General features: G+C 36.2%; 1 protein-coding gene across 2 annotated transcripts in view; it reads left to right on the top strand.

The window, feature by feature from the left end:
* Positions 1–15,953, top strand: part of strn4 (striatin, calmodulin binding protein 4) — a 37,851-nt gene that overhangs the window by 13,651 nt on the left and 8,247 nt on the right. Inside the window, exons 2-15 of one of the 2 annotated variants that reach the window (XM_059330641.1) lie at positions 1,055–1,158; positions 2,698–2,774; positions 2,898–2,976; positions 5,065–5,250; positions 6,571–6,633; positions 7,014–7,191; positions 8,608–8,764; positions 9,516–9,611; positions 9,937–10,055; positions 11,585–11,760; positions 13,275–13,322; positions 13,403–13,524; positions 14,458–14,625; positions 15,614–15,754. In XM_059330641.1, the coding sequence (XP_059186624.1) occupies positions 1,055–1,158; positions 2,698–2,774; positions 2,898–2,976; positions 5,065–5,250; positions 6,571–6,633; positions 7,014–7,191; positions 8,608–8,764; positions 9,516–9,611; positions 9,937–10,055; positions 11,585–11,760; positions 13,275–13,322; positions 13,403–13,524; positions 14,458–14,625; positions 15,614–15,754 (1,714 nt within the window). The remainder of the gene's footprint in view (positions 1–1,054; positions 1,159–2,697; positions 2,775–2,897; positions 2,977–5,064; positions 5,251–6,570; positions 6,634–7,013; positions 7,192–8,607; positions 8,765–9,515; positions 9,612–9,936; positions 10,056–11,584; positions 11,761–13,274; positions 13,323–13,402; positions 13,525–14,457; positions 14,626–15,613; positions 15,755–15,953) is intronic. The other variant, XM_059330642.1, reaches the window with a different exon arrangement.

Genomic DNA, 15,953 nt, shown 5'->3' with positions numbered 1-15,953 from the left:
TTTATTTATTCATCTATTAATATTTAAACTTGTTTTTTTTTAATTGCCTGCATGTTCGAAATAAAGACAATCAATCAATCAATCAATCAATCAGAGGGTGCAAAACTATTGTGCCTACATTCATATGCATGCAAATCCTGAGAGTAGAAACAGGGAAGGCTTTTCTAACCTCTTCTAACTGGGATTACTGTTTATTTATTTTTTACCACCGAGGGTATTTTTCTCCTCCAACCAATAGAGGGCAGGATGTTTATTGCCTGATGTAGACTACATTCTTGCTCTGAAAGTGCCCACTGTAGAGCATCAGCTGGTGCAGAACACTGCATGCTTGGAGCTTTTGTTATAAATCTTTTTCATTCACTCCGGCAGCCCTTTCACATCTTTGTCAAGTCTTGCCATATGATGCCTAACCCGAGGGGAAGAGCCCGTCTAAAGATAGTCCCTGTCAGATCTGGACAGTGTCGTCACCCTGCATTCTCTCATTATCACCCTTTTTTTTTTTTTCTTCTCACGAAACCTTTTTTAATTGTTCGCCATATGGTGAGAACAGACAGGGAACATATCTTTCCTCAAGGTAAGAATTTTTATCAGCTCAGTGAGGAAGTAAAAGGACGGAAAACGAGAGGGGAAGCACACAAAGGAAGGATGTGTCTTAAAAGAGGGTATTTGAATTTGGCTGGTGTGTGTCTTGTTTTTCCTCTTCTGCAGATGCGCACTGAGGCCTCGGTTAGGAGAAGTTAAAAATAAGAGCCCTGTTCCACAACCCTCTACTTATTCCTCTGGGCTCTCAGAAGTCATGTTTGCTATGCTTGTCACATCGAACTTTATATTTCACGTTTATGCTCTCTGCTTGTGAACTCTGCTTGTTGATATTTAATGCTTTTCTGACTTTAATTAAAACTGTTTGTTTTTTTGACCCAATTCACTGCAGTCATGCTGTTGATATAAATTGATTTTGCAATTGTTTATGCTTGTGAGTGGTTGCTGTGTGTGTGTGTATGCCTTTTATGAATTCACTTTGTGTTCCTTACCATCCTGCATGTGTGTGTTTCAGGCTCAGGTGGCGTTCCTACAGGGTGAGCGGAAAGGGCAGGAGAATATGAAACAGGACCTGGTGAGGCGGATCAAAATGCTAGAGTACGCCCTCAAACAAGAGCGGTAAGACAAATGCAGGGGAACTCCTTCTTTCTGTCCCTGTGTCCTTATTCTTTTTTTTTAACTTAGTTTTTATTTAAGTTTCATTCACAATCGTATACAGAATCATATTCAACATATCTGCTGTTTCATACACATGGTAACACTTATGGTACATCAAAAAAAATACAGAGACTATAATGACAAAGAGAAATATAAATTAAAATGGAATAAAAGAAATAAAATTATATCAGTATACCCATAGCAGGGCTCCACCTTTTTAGTGAATATATGTTTTTGAAGTCTTAAAGGAACACTCCACCGTTTTTTCATATTAAAACATGTTATTCGGTCAAGTAAGACGAGTTGATGCAGACCTCTTGCGTCTCAATGCGTGCACTCAATCGCCCTGGCGTGCGGCGCCACTTGGCTAGCACTTAGCTTAGCCCAGTTCATTCATTAGGATCCAAACAGATGGACAGTTAGAAGCGACCAAACTCCTCCACGTTTTCCCTATTTAAATACAGCTACACGAGTAGTTAAACGACCAAGTATGGCGACACAAAAGAAAACGTGGCGCTTTTCTAAGCGGATAAAAAGGAGAACTATAATGTATGGCGGAATAGCACTTGGGAGCACTTCGACTCGGCGCAGTAATATCATCACTCCTGAGGGGAGAAGATTTTTCAGGAGTGATGATATACTTGGTCGTTTAACTACTCGTGTAGCTGTATTTAAATAGGGAAAACGTGGAGGAGTTTGGTCGCTTCTAACTGTCCATCTGTTTGGATCCTAATGAATGAACTGGGCTAAGCTAAGTGCTAGCCAAGTAGCTCCGCGCGCCAGGGCGATTGAGTGCACGCATTGAGACGCAAGAGGTCTGTATCAACTCGTCTTACTTACCCGAATAACATGTTTTAATTTGAAAAAACGGTGGAGTGTTCCTTTAAGTTTCATTCACAATCATGTACAGAATCATATTCGACAAATCTGCTGTTTCATACACATGGTAACACTTATGGTACATCAAAAAAAATACAGAGACTATAGTGACAAAGAGAAATATAAATTAAAATGGAATAAAAGAAATAAAATTATATCAGTATACCCATAGCAGGGCACCACCTTTTAGTGAATATATGTTTTTGAAGTCTTAAGGAGTATGTTATTTGTTCCATTTGATATATTTCCTTTATTTTTTCAGACCACATACTATATGTTGGGGGGTCAGGCTTCAACCACCTTACTGTAATGCATTTAATTGCTGTTGCTGTGCTAGTAATATCCATAAAATATATTTTTTGGCTCTTCCATCAATGCCTTTTGGTAATAGACCTAGTAGGGCCACCATTGGATCCATAGTAATATTTCCACCAAATATTTTATTAACCGTTTCAAACACTTCCTTCCAGAATGCTTTCAGTTTTGGGCATAGCCCTGTGTCCTTTTTCTGTCCACACGGCCTGCTGTCTTTATGTTTTGCATGCTTTAGGCACAGTGATTTGTAATTTTTCTATACTTGCTTCTAATTCTGCCCTCCTGTGGTGTTTTGTGGGGTTGCAGGGCTAAGCACCAGAAGCTGAAGACAGGAAACGACCAGAGTCCCGGAGACAAGAAACCAGAAACAGAAGCAGACCAACGTATGTTGAACCCAACCCTTTTCTATTCTCTGTTTCTGCTGTTTAACTTTCAGAACAGCTCAGAGTTTCTGCTTTTCTCATGCCTTGCTATTGCATCAGTATTGACCAATTTATTTTCTGTAGTTCCCAATGGTCCGGCTGAGTCAGACTCTGAGCCAGCCAATCAGATGTCCTGGAAGGAGGGACGTCAGCTACTACGCAAGTAAGGCTTCTCCGTCATCAGCTCCTTTTTATCTCAGCACCATACTAATGTATTCCAAGAGTGGTTTATCGTGGGTGTTAAACCTGAGATTTAGACCAGAAGGATTGTTTTATATGGGTATATATATATTTTTTTCATATATATCTTTATTGGGTTGTCAGGACATAATACATATTCAATCAGGAAAGGTATAAGTCAAGTCAAGTCAAGTCAAGTCAAAGTTTATTTATAGAGCACATTTAAAAACAACCTCAGTTGACCAAAGTGCTGTACAGTTATTAAAATAGAATAAATCATACACAAATAGGTATAAATAAAAACAATGAAAACAATAAAATACTAAAAACAATAAAATAAAATAGTAATAAAAACTCAATCCAAAACAGCGTTAGAGATAAAAAGACAAATAAAAGGATAAAAAAGTAAAAAAAGAAAGCCAAGGATTCTTGCCTAGCTGGGACTGAACGCCAAGGAGAATAAATAGGATAAATAGGTTTTTAATAATGTTTAATAATTCACCCATTTTCCCCCCTTTTAGAACAACCCCCCGCCCCCCGAACCAGAGAGTTACATTCACATAAACTAAGCAAAAAAACAATAAATAGTAATGATAATGAGAAAATACAACTCTCTCCCCCTCAAAGAAAAACAGGAGGGGTGAACGGTAGCCAAATAAACAATAATAAAAAACGAAAAATAAAAGTAAAAATATACATACATACATATACATACACATAAAACCAAACAAATAATAATAATACTAAATAAATAAAATAAAAAGGGACATTTAGAGGAGATATACAGAATGCTTGGAAAAAAACAAACAAAATAGCTATAACAATTTGTATATGTTGTGCCTAGAGTTTGACCATGGTTATATATTTTATATTTTTTTTTAAACTTAAATTTTATTTCAATTTTTGCAGCATATACAAACATATATATACAAATTCACATTTAGTCTGCTGTTTTTCATTTGTGATCTGCTTAATACAGCATTAAAGCATATACATCAAGTCAAATATGTATAAATGACATAGTTAAACCAAAGTAACACAAACAAACAATAAGTAATTAAATAATAAACTGTGTTAATGGAAATAAATCAAATTAAATTAAGTGAAATAAAGTAAAATAAAATAAAGGTAACATGAGATTATTGCATTAGTATGGTCATGGCAGGTCTCCATCTGTTAACAAATATATCTTTTTGAAGCCTCAAGCAGTAAGTTATTTGTTCCATGTGATAAATTTCCCAGACCTTCTCAATCCACATATTGTATGTTGGAGGGTCGGGTTTTAACCATTTAACAGTAATACATTTAAGAGCTGAAATCAGTAATATTTGTAAAAGATATTTTTTCCCCCTTCCAGTTATGTAATTTGGTATGAGTCCAAACATTACCATCTTGGGATCTTTATTAAAACTTTTCTGGAATACTTTTCCAAGTGTAAAGGTACGAGCCATGATTAGTGTGGACGCCCATTTCTGCCAGTGTTATGGAAAAATAAACCCTGAAAGTGATCATAACGAAAAGAAACTTTGTTTCTTGAAAAACTCTCAAAATAATGACTTTGTATCGCAAAATAAGGAGTTTTTATTGCAAAATAGTGACTTTGTATTGTAAAATAATTACTTTGTATCATAAAATTGTGACTTTGTATCATAAAAAAATGACTTAGTATTGCAAACTAATGATTTTGTATCGCAAAATAAGGAGTTTTTATTGCAAAATAGTGAGTTTGTATTGTAAAATAATGACTTTGTGTCATAAAATTGTGACTTTGTATCATAAAAAAATTACTTAGTATTGCAAATTAATGACTTTATCGTAAAAAAAATGACTTGGTATTGCAAAATAGTGACTTAATATCGTAAGATAGTGACTTTGTATTGCAAAATAATGACTTTGTATCACAAAATAAGGAGTTTTTATTGCAAAATAGTGAGTTTGTATTGCAAAATAATGACTATGCATCAAAAACCTCATCCCAGAATTTTTTCAGTTTAGGGCATGTCCAAAATATATGAATATGGTTACCAATCCATGGGTATATTTTTATGTGTGCTTCCTCCTGTGAATGCAGATATCTTGAGGAAGTGGGTTATTCAGACACCATCCTGGACATGCGGTCTAAGCGTGTGCGCTCGCTGCTCGGGAGGAGCAGCCCCGAAGCTAACGGGCCTCCACCCAGTGAAACCTGCAGCGAGCCCGAGCCCCGGGCAGGCGGAGAGTCGTTGCTGGTCAGACAAATAGAGGAACAAATCAAGAGGTGAGACTGTGGAAGAGGACAGACTTTCACTCTGTTTCTGTTTCTCCACTGATCAGAATAGTGAAGACACCCACAGTTTTGCAAACACAAAGCCAAAAATCATGACACTTCATATGATCATCTGACAAATGCTTCTTACACAAAGCAGAGTCTTTACCATGATCTACACTACTGGTCAAAAGTTTTAGAACACTCCAACTTTTCCAGAATTTAATTGAAAATGATGCAGTTTAATGTCTCAGTGTACTCTGAAATTAATGCACATTTGCAACATTTAAAATTGTTTATTGAGCATGATAGTGTTTTGAAAGTAAAAAAAGATTCAAAATCACATTTTATGTTGGATTAAAGGACTAAAAGAAGACACAAAATGACCAAAAAAGACACAAAATGACTTACAAAGACATGAAAATAATTTAAAAAATTGACAAAATAGCCCAAGACTCCATAGACCCCCGCTCACTGAACAGAATCTCACACACACAGTTGAGATCATACAAACTCAGGAAAAGACACAAAAGGGCCCAAAAAAGAAACAAAATGACCAAAAAAGACACAAATTGACCACAAAATGATAAAAAAAAGACACAAAATGACCAAAAAAAGGAAACAAAATGACCAAAAAAGACACAAAATGACCAAAAAATACAAAAAGACCAAAAAGACACAAAATTACCAAAAAAAAGACACTAAATTACCAAAAAAAAGACACTAAATGACCAAAAAAGACAAAATGACCAAAAAAAAAGACACAAAAAGACACAAAATGACTAAAAAAAGACACAAAATGACTTACAAAGACATGAAAAGAATTCAAAAATGGACAAAATAGCCCAAGACTCCATAGAGTTAAATTGTTAATCCACTTCTTGTTTCCTGAAAAAGGCCTACTTGTATAATTCTGAAATATACATTATTTTTCAGTTTTGGTTAACTTTACCTTTTTTTTATTTACCTCTGGCAGTTCAACACTTACCTTTGTACCCTTTCAAGCTGTTCATTTGACTTTGAACTGCTTGAATTTCAATAAAAAACTGGAAAAATTGGGGTGTTCTAAAACTTTTGACCGGTAGTTTATGTGTTAGTGAGTTCAATGTTGTTATAAACAGTGCTGTGCCAGAAACTAGAACTATGTTTCCCAGACAGAAAAGCTGCAGGAGACCAAAGTGCAGTTAAGATATAGGTAGGAGTATGACTCACTTACTGCAGTGTTAACATCACACAGTTAATCATTGTATCATAAGGCTGCTTTGTGAGTAGCATTTGTCTGTAGCAGAAATGTGAAGACAGTGAAACAGTAGCACATCCTAATCTCAAAAGCCAACAGAACAAGATGCAGAAAAGATCTCTAAAACGGAGGGCATCCTCCATCATGACAACAAGGTAAGATTATGATAAAATAGCAGAAATCTCTTCAGGATGTGTACCTGTCATTGCTCAGAAAAAATAGGCAGATACAATTTTTCCATGTAAAGATAAAGTATGTGAGTGAATCATCAAAATGTGTTCGAGTAATAAAGGAAAAACTTAAAAAAAGCACATGTTGCACCCCATAAAAGTCATAGTTGTTGCACTCATAAAACCTTTTTAAGATGATAAAAGAATAGCTATACTGTAATGTGGCCAAACTTTTTATACTGTGATATGGTATTATATAAGTATAATTGAGGTCATCCTCCCTCCCTCTGCAAGGTATTGTCCTAAATAATCTTTTTGTCCTCTTTAACTCGGGATGGAGAGAATAATTATGTGTGCATTTGTAGGAACGCAGGCAAGGAAAGCTCTAAGGAACGTCTGGGCGGCTCGGTGCTCGATAAGATCCCCTTCCTGCACGGCTGCGAGGATGATGACGAAGACGACAGTGACGAGGAAGACGACTTCCAAGGCATGGCAACGGACTGCATCGATGGACCGCGCAAGAACAAGAAGTCACGCGTAAAGGTACGAGCGAAGATTAGTATGGACAACCATTTCTGCCAAAGTTATGGAAAAATAAACCCTGAAAGTGATTATAACGGGAAGAAACTTTGTTTTTTCGAAAAACTCTCAAAATAATGACTTTGTATCAAAAAAATTATGATTTTGTATCGCAAAATAAGAAGTTTTTATTGCAAAATAGTGACTTTGTATTGTTAAATAATGACTTTGTATCACAAAATAATGACTTTGTATCGCATAATAGTGACTTTGTATCACAAAATCAGGAGTTTTTATTGCAAAATAGTGAGTTTGTATTGCAAAATAAGGAGTTTTTATTGCAAAATAGTGACTTTATATCGTAAGATAGTGACCTTGTATAGCAAAATAATGACTTGGTATTGCAAAATAGTGACTATATCGTAAGATAGTGACTTTGTATCGCAAAATAATGACTTTGTATCACAAAATAAGGAGTTTTTATTGCAAAATAGTGACTTTGTATTGCAAAATAATGACTATCATAATGTTGTGACTTTGTATTGTAAAATAATGACTTTGTATCATAAAATTGTGACTTTATATCATAAAAAAATTACTTAGTATTGCAAATTAATGACTATTTATCGTAAAAAAAAAAGGACTTGGTATTGCAAAATAGTGACTTTGTATTGAATAATAATGACTTTGTATCACAAAATAATGACTTTGTATCACAAAATCAGGAGTTTTTATTGCAAAATAGTGAGTTTGTATTGCAAAATATTGACTATCATAATGTTGTGACTTCGTATTGTAAAATAATGACTTTGTATTGCAAATTAATGACTGTTTACCGTAAAAAAAAAATGACTTGGTATTGCAAAATAGTGACTTTATATCGTAAGATAGTGACTTTGTATCGCAAAATAATGACTTTGTATCACATAATAATTACTTTGTATTGCAAAATAATGACTGTATCACAAAATAAGGAGTTTTTATTGCAAAATAGTGAGTTTGTATTGCAAAATAATGACTATGATAATGTTGTGACTTTGTATTGCAAAATAGTGACTGAGTATTGCAAAATAATTACTTTGTATTGCAAAATAGTGACTTTGTATCGTGAGATAGTGATTTTTTTTATAGCAAAGTAATGACTTAGTATTGCAAAATAGTGACTTTGTATCGTAACAGTGACAAAGTATCACAAAATTCTGAAAAATCAAAAGATACTGACCCTTTTTTTTGGGAATAATTTTGTCATTATTTTGCAATAGTTCATTATATTGAGATAAGTTTGTCTTTAAAATCACATCACATTGACTGAAAAGAGCTTCCATAGACGTAAAATTAAACTAGACGGATGAGAATATTGGAATGTCTAAACCCAAACTATGAACTACAAACTTTTTTTCTTGTCTAATCTCTCTCTCTCTGCTCTGTCTTCATGTCCAGATGGGTTCGGAGCCCATGACCACAGACCTGGACCCGGAGGACGAGGAGGACGAAGACGACTCGGAAGACGCCCTCAGTGAATTTGACTTCCTGGGCTCGGGGGAGGATGGGGAGGGGGCGGGAGAGGCCCGGATCTCGGGGGACGGACGGGAGTTAGGTACGCTGTTGCCATAGCAACACCATCAGCACCAGCACTGCCAGAATCACTGCCACCACCAGTGTATCTGTCTTTTTTGCCCTCTCCCCTTTCCCCCTCGCTCACCTTTTTATCCTTTACTTCTCATTGTGTCTTGGCATCTCTTCTTGTCAATAAAACCAACCTCTTTTCCCAACCACCTGTCTCTCTGTCCTGTTTCACGAGCTGTCAGTCTTTAGAGTTGTGTAGCCGTCATTCTCTGTCTCTAGATGTATTTTCTGTGGTGCGGGGTCATCTCAAAGGTTATCACGCATGCTGCCTTCTCTTCTTACGTGTCCACATTTCATTCTTTAAGTCATATTCACACTGTAACTCTGTGCTCTTATTGATTTCATCCTCACACAAAAAGAGTCTTTTTAAAATCGTATGTTTTGTTTTTAACCCATTGAAGCCTGGAAAGCGGATACGTTGTTTTGTAGTATTTGTATAAGCTCTCAAATACCTTTTTTAATTTCATTTCTATCTGCTACAGAGGCTGAAAAATCTATTATTTAGTATAAGAGTTGACTTTTGAATTTTTCCAGAATTTCCAGAAAATAAGAGGCTTATTTTAAAATCGCCCAGCGATTTTTCAGGCCTCAATGGGTTAAAGAATGAAGTCTATCTTTTTTGCCGTCTGTCTCTCATCTGTCTGTCTGCTGGCCTCTCCATCCGTCCTCCGCCTCTCTGCATGACTGGATGTTTTGTGTCTCTCTCCTCTTGCCGGGTTCAGAGAACCGCAGGAACAAACTACAAGGCATGATGTCGGACTTCCCCCCTAAACCGACCCCGCCCCCCTCCGTACCAGGCCAGGCTCGCTCCGGAGAAGGTAAGACTCCCCGTAGAAAACCATATATAGACTCTACCCTCCAATCCCACACACAAGGTTGTAGCGTAGACACTGAATCACAGATTTAGATGCTGCCTTGTCTCAGTTTTGTCCAGTTTTAAAGCCTGCGTAGGGGTAAAGATACAGAACTGCTTCTACATCTATTAATATTTCCTCTGGCACACAGTGTGGGAGTAGGGAAACAGGATGAGTGGACTCAAGATTCATTGCTATATTTTACACTATCTTCATCTTAGCCTATATTTATAGGGCCATGGGTTTTTTTTTTTAATAATTCACATGCTTTTCCACCTCCGACCTGCAGGTGGAGCCCTGGGTTTCTCCTCTGATGTGTTCATTATGGATGCTGTTGGAGGAGGAGACATGAACCTGGGTGAACTGGCCGATCTCACCGTTGCCAATGACAACGATCTCTCCATGGATGTAATTACACATTTGTTCTGCGGCCTCATTACAGAAAAAGATCCTTACACTTTGTTCTATCCTAACTTAAGTTTCAAATATCTAAAATCTTGACTTGCTGTTACAGAAGCAGTTCCTAAACTCTGGCTCTTTGTCTTTGTCCTGTCCTGTCCTATCTTATCCTCACTATTACTGTTAATTACATTCTTTAATCGGCCTGTTGTGCCTGTATCTATGTTCACAATGAACCAGTACTGCCATAATATCAACAGCTCTCACTTTAACCAGCCTGCTATCACAGACAAAAAAAAGATGTCGTTCAGTTCTAGCTACGACAAATCGGAGCAGCTAACTGCGTAGTTCAGGGGTGGCCAACCTGTGGCTCCAGAGCCTCATGAGGCTCCCAGTGGCTGAGACAAAAATAATTATATACATATTTTTACATTAAAATGTTCATTTATCAGTGGTGTAGACCAAAAGCTATTTGTATTACTTAATTGTAAAAATGTGTAGCCTTTTTACAGCATATTAAAAAAGTTTTGACATTTAAGTCAACTAAAATGTGCTTCATAGCTTACGAAAGTCTCCGGCCCGGCGCCTTAACCTTTAAGTTTTGCCAACTTTGAGTTCAGTTTTGAGTTCCCCGAGATAGACTAGTTTTCAAAATCATATTAATAAATGCTCAATATGACTATTAATAAGATTGTTAGGCTAATTTAGACTTATTAGGCTGTTTAATTTTCATTTTAGGCTCAATATAAGGTTTGTGGCTCCATTCCGCGAGGAGAGGAACCCCACCTTTTTGAGAAGTTTCCTCTCAATTATCAACTCAGGACAAAAGTTAAATGCATGATTTTACTAATTAATTAAATTACAATTCCTTTAATACATTCATTTATTTGTAGTTGTATTCATTATTTAAATTAATTTGAGGTCAATTTGAAGTTACAAGGTCGAGGAAATTTAAAGCGTCATTAATTGGTTTCAGTCATAATTCAGTTGGTGTTCATGTTGTTATTGCCACACAAAGCTAATAACGGCGTTGCTTCGGTTTTTGGCAATTTTCTATGTCCAGGTCTATGCTATCGGCTAACTAACCCCTATCTCTTTTTGGGAAATCCCAAAGTTATTATCCTAAGATAAGATAGGAATCGTTCCTTAACCCATTGAGGCCTAAAACTTCCTGTAAAACCTCTGGGCGATTTTAAAATAAGCCCCTAAAACCTGAAGTTTTTCTGGAAATTCAACAGAAGTGTCAACGCTTCTACTAAATAATAGATGTTTCAGCCTCTGTAGCAGATAGAAATGAAATTCAAAAAGTATTTGAGAGCTTATACAAATACTACAAAACAATACAAACATTGGGTTAATGCAGTAAGGAATCATGTTTCTGTTATACCATAAATGTCATATGATTGGATTGGATTTCCTTCTTGGAACTGTTTCTGTAATGAGGCCTTTTGTCAATACACTGAATCTATTCTAACGTACATGTGCTCACATAGAATATGTGAATGTTGACTCTTTTTAAATGTGTTTTCCCTCATCAGATGCAGGATAACAGAGAGGAGTTTAAGAAGACGTGGAACCCTCGCTTCACACTACGCAGCCACTTTGACGCCATCCGAGCTTTGACCTTTCACCCAAGCCAAGCCGTGTTGCTCACAGCCTCTGAGGACGGAACACTAAAATTGTGGAACCTCAACAAGGCCATGCACTCTAAAAAGTAAGAACCTATACACTACTGGTCAAAAGCTTTAGAACACTCCAACTTTTCCAGAATTTTATTGAAAATGATGCATTTTTTTTTCAACAATATTTTTTATTGAAGTTTCAAGTGCATATCAAACTTTATGTCAAATATACAAACATTTTCATTTATATCATAACATACATTCACTCACACAGACAAAGAAAATGAGTAAATAAAATGGGCAGTGACAACAAACATCAATCTAATGCAAAATAAGTACTAAAATGAAATAAATAAAGTGGAGCAAAATAAATGAAAAATAAATAAATAAATAAATAAATAAAGATAAAAATAAAATAAAAGGCAGGATCATTTCATAACCTATTGCTCAGTCAGTGTTATCCGTTCCATTGGTCAAGAATGACATAAATGATTGAAAATGATGCAGTTTAATGTCTCAGTGTACTCTGAAATTAATGCAGATAACAAATAAACAATTGAAGTTTAAGAAAGAAATCATAGAATCAGTTTAGAAAGGAAAATGTGTTCTAAACTGTTGACTCAATGGAAATCAAATATTCTTCAGAAAGTTCTTCCCAACTCTGTTGCAGAAGTTCCCTTAAATGTGGAGCAACTTGTAGGTTGTAAGTGATCAAGAAAAGTTGGGACACCTGTAGAAATTGGTAGCAACTTAGCAACTTTCAAGGCTCGATCAACCTCCGTTGCTGCAGAACTGCTTTAAGTTGTTAACCCATTTCTTGTTCCCTGAAAAAGGCCTTTTTGTATAATTCTGAAATGTACATTATTTTTCAGTTTTGGTTAAGCTTACCTTTTTTTATTTACCTCTGGCAGTTCAACACTTACCTTTGAACCCTTTCTAGCTGTTCACTGGACTTGAACTGCTTGAATTTCAATAAAAAACTGGAAAGATTGGGGTGTTCTAAAACTTTTGACCGGTAGTGTACGTTTAAAAAAAAGTTATGGTGAACAAAATTTAAAAAAAAATCTTTCTTTTTTCAAAATTTTCTGGGTCAAATAATCATTTCTGCCACCTTAAAGAAAACATTTTAGTCTTATTTAAACATGAGGTAGTGGTGTACTTCAGACTTTTGTGGCCAAAATGTGTATTACAACAACAAACACTTCAACACAAACTAAAACTATGATTGAACTTAATTTCATTGGGCGGAAAAAAAAGAAATAAAGTAACTTATAAAAAATGATACTGTCAAAACTTTCATTTTCCAACTTTTTTTTTTCCCCAGATGAAAAGGTAACTTGGAAAGATTCTCACCCTTTTCTCAACTGTTCTTAAATCATAAATGCAAGATAGAAAACTATTTAGACAAGGCTTAGAAAATGGATCAAAATGAAAAATTGTGGTGTTCTAAACATTTTGACCGGTAGTGTCGGTCCACAGGGAGTGAAGAACAACAAATGCATTTTTTTTTTTAGCCTTGTCTAAACTTTTTAGGCTTTCTGAGGAACTCAAATGTGCAAAGAAATAAAACTAAGGAGCAAATTTAAAAGATTGTGTCCCTCCACAGGAACGCAGCCTTGGATGTTGAGCCCATCTACACGTTTAGAGCACACAGGTGAGTTGAGGACAAATAGAAGTTTTGTGCAGACGTAACCTGATGCATGTCGGAGCCCTGACGCCTCTCTTTCTGTCTAGTGGAGCGGTTCTGGCGTTGACCATGGGCGAGGACGGAGACTCCTGCTACAGCGGAGGTCTAGATGGAAGCGTCAGATGTTGGAAGATGCCAGACCTCAATGTTGATCCTTATGATAATTATGGTCAGTCATTCTCAACTGCAGATTGATAATATACAGTCATGAAAAAAAATGCTAACGCTTTATAATAAGGTCCTTAATAACCATTAATTAACAAGTAATAAGGCATTGTTCTCGCTTTAGATCCGGTAGTTGCAAAAAGCATAGTTAACTTATAGTTAACTTATAATAGATGAGCAATAAAGTATATTTTAATATCAATAAGCAAACAAAATAAGATTAATAAAGGCATGGCAAAGACATAATGGGTGGGTCATGGGTGTTTATAAGCTTATATAAGTGTTAATAATGGCATTACAAACACACAATAATGTTAATAAGTATCTTGTAAGGACTTACAAGGGCCTTATTACTTGTTAATTAATGGTTATTACAAGGACCTTAATATAAAGCCTTACCAAAAAATTATTTGTTTGTTAGACCACCCTTGTTTTCTTAAATTTATTGTTCATTTTAATGCCTGGTACAACTAAAGGTACATTTGTTTGGACAAACATAATGATAACAACAAAAATAGCTCATAAAAGTTTAATTTAAGAGTCATTTTTGGTAATTCTGTGTCTTTTTTTGGTAATTCTGTCTTTTTTTAAGTCATTTTGTTTCTTTTTTGGGTAATTCTGTGTCCTTTTTGGTCATTTTGTGTCTTTTTTTGGTAATTCTGTGTCGTTTTTGGTCATTTTATGTCTTTTTTTTTGGTGATGATTTCAAAGTTCTGGAAAAGTCTCATGTTGCATCGCGACACTCCCACATGTATTCTGATGCATTTCATTGGCCAAGAGACCAAAAATAGGTGAAAAAAACTACAAATACTACAAAATCCGCTTTCCCGGCTTTAATGGGTTAAATGAGCTGCCTTGCTTGAAATACAAAATACAAATATGAACCTGAAAATGAACCATTTGTCCCTTTTTTAACTATGTGCATTTGTCCCTCCAGATCCTGGCATTGAGAGCAGCGTCCTGGCCGGCCACGAGGACAGCGTGTGGGGTCTGACCTACTCGGCGGTCCACCATCGTCTGGCCTCGTGCTCCGCCGACGGCACCATCCGCATCTGGGACCCACAGAACTCGTCTCCCTGCCTGTCTGTCTTCAACAAGGAAAGAGGTAGATGTCTGTGCTGAGCAGTGGCGGAAGAAGTATTCAGCTTCCTTTTTTTGGTCAAAAATGAGTTATTATCATTTTCATGACACAAATGTGTGTCGTTTTGGAGAAAAATGGTAGTCGTTTGTACAGTAACTGCAAAAAGCCCTCGTGAAACAAAGCAAGAGTACAGTAATGCTGATTTCACAGCATCCTCACGAAAAAAAATGTGTTTTTCCTCTGTTGAATTGGAGTTTAACTTGCCTATATTGCTTCAAAGAAAAGTTGTTTTGCAGTGCTTTAACATTAATGTGATTTGTAGGTATAGCAGATACTACATTACATATACAGAAACACCCCCAGACCCACAGTAATCTAATACTCACACATAATAATGTGGTCCAATTCAAAATACAATGTCCCCATTTGGGCCTTGATACAGCTTAGCAATGTGAGACTTTAAGCAGCCGCTTCAGCACCAGAACAGCTTCCGGGTGGAAAATATTGACCTAAAATGGTCATATAGTTTGGGTTTGGTATATCAGGAAAACAAATGGTTCCAATTATTTCAAATACAGTGTATCTAACACACCCAGAGCCCAAGTTGTGGCAAAATAGTTTTTGGAGAATCTACTGCCTTTTTCCTTGGTATGGTGCCACATTTTAGGTAAGTAATACAAAGCAAGAATATAGTAACTGCAAAATAGGGGTAAAATATAAAATTAAATATGAGCAAAGAGACTATAATAAACATAATAATAATAATAATAATAATGATAATAATTAATGACTCAATTGACCTCGATTTGCATTATAAAAATGAAACATTTGGCAAAAAGTCCTGTGATATCCTCCAATAGCACTTCAGAATTGACATTTTCAGTTTCCAGGAGTGCCCTATAAAGGGTTAAGAACAGTAATTGAGTTAATGTACTTAGTTACATTCCACCACTGGAGTGTATAGATCTGCTGTAGAGATATTTTATTGTGTATCTCTCCTGTCTCCTACCAGAGCATGGAACTCCCACCTCTGTAGCCTTCGTGGCCACCGACCCCAACCAGGTGGTGGTGTCGTTTGATGCTGGAGAGACGCTGCTGTACGACCTCAACACGGAGCAGAGCATCATCACGCTAGAGACCCAGACCAAGGATGGTGAGTTCTGGACCCTTTTTAACCTGGTTTCCCACCATGAGGGATTTCCCCCCTTTTTGAGATACGTTTTTACCCTCTTGTTATGTTACGGGTCAAATTGACCCATTACAAAGTTTAAAAATCCCCCCCCAAAAAAAGGATTTTTTTATTTTTCGGAATTTAACTTCTGCTTGGCTTAACCCTTTATCAGGTAAAGAAC

The sequence above is a fragment of the Centropristis striata genome, chromosome 4 (assembly GCF_030273125.1).
Source record: "Centropristis striata isolate RG_2023a ecotype Rhode Island chromosome 4, C.striata_1.0, whole genome shotgun sequence".
In the NCBI taxonomy this organism is placed as follows: Eukaryota; Metazoa; Chordata; class Actinopteri; order Perciformes; family Serranidae; genus Centropristis; species Centropristis striata.
The sequence above is the reverse complement of the archived record's forward strand: the minus strand, read 5'-3'. Positions and strand labels throughout refer to the sequence as shown.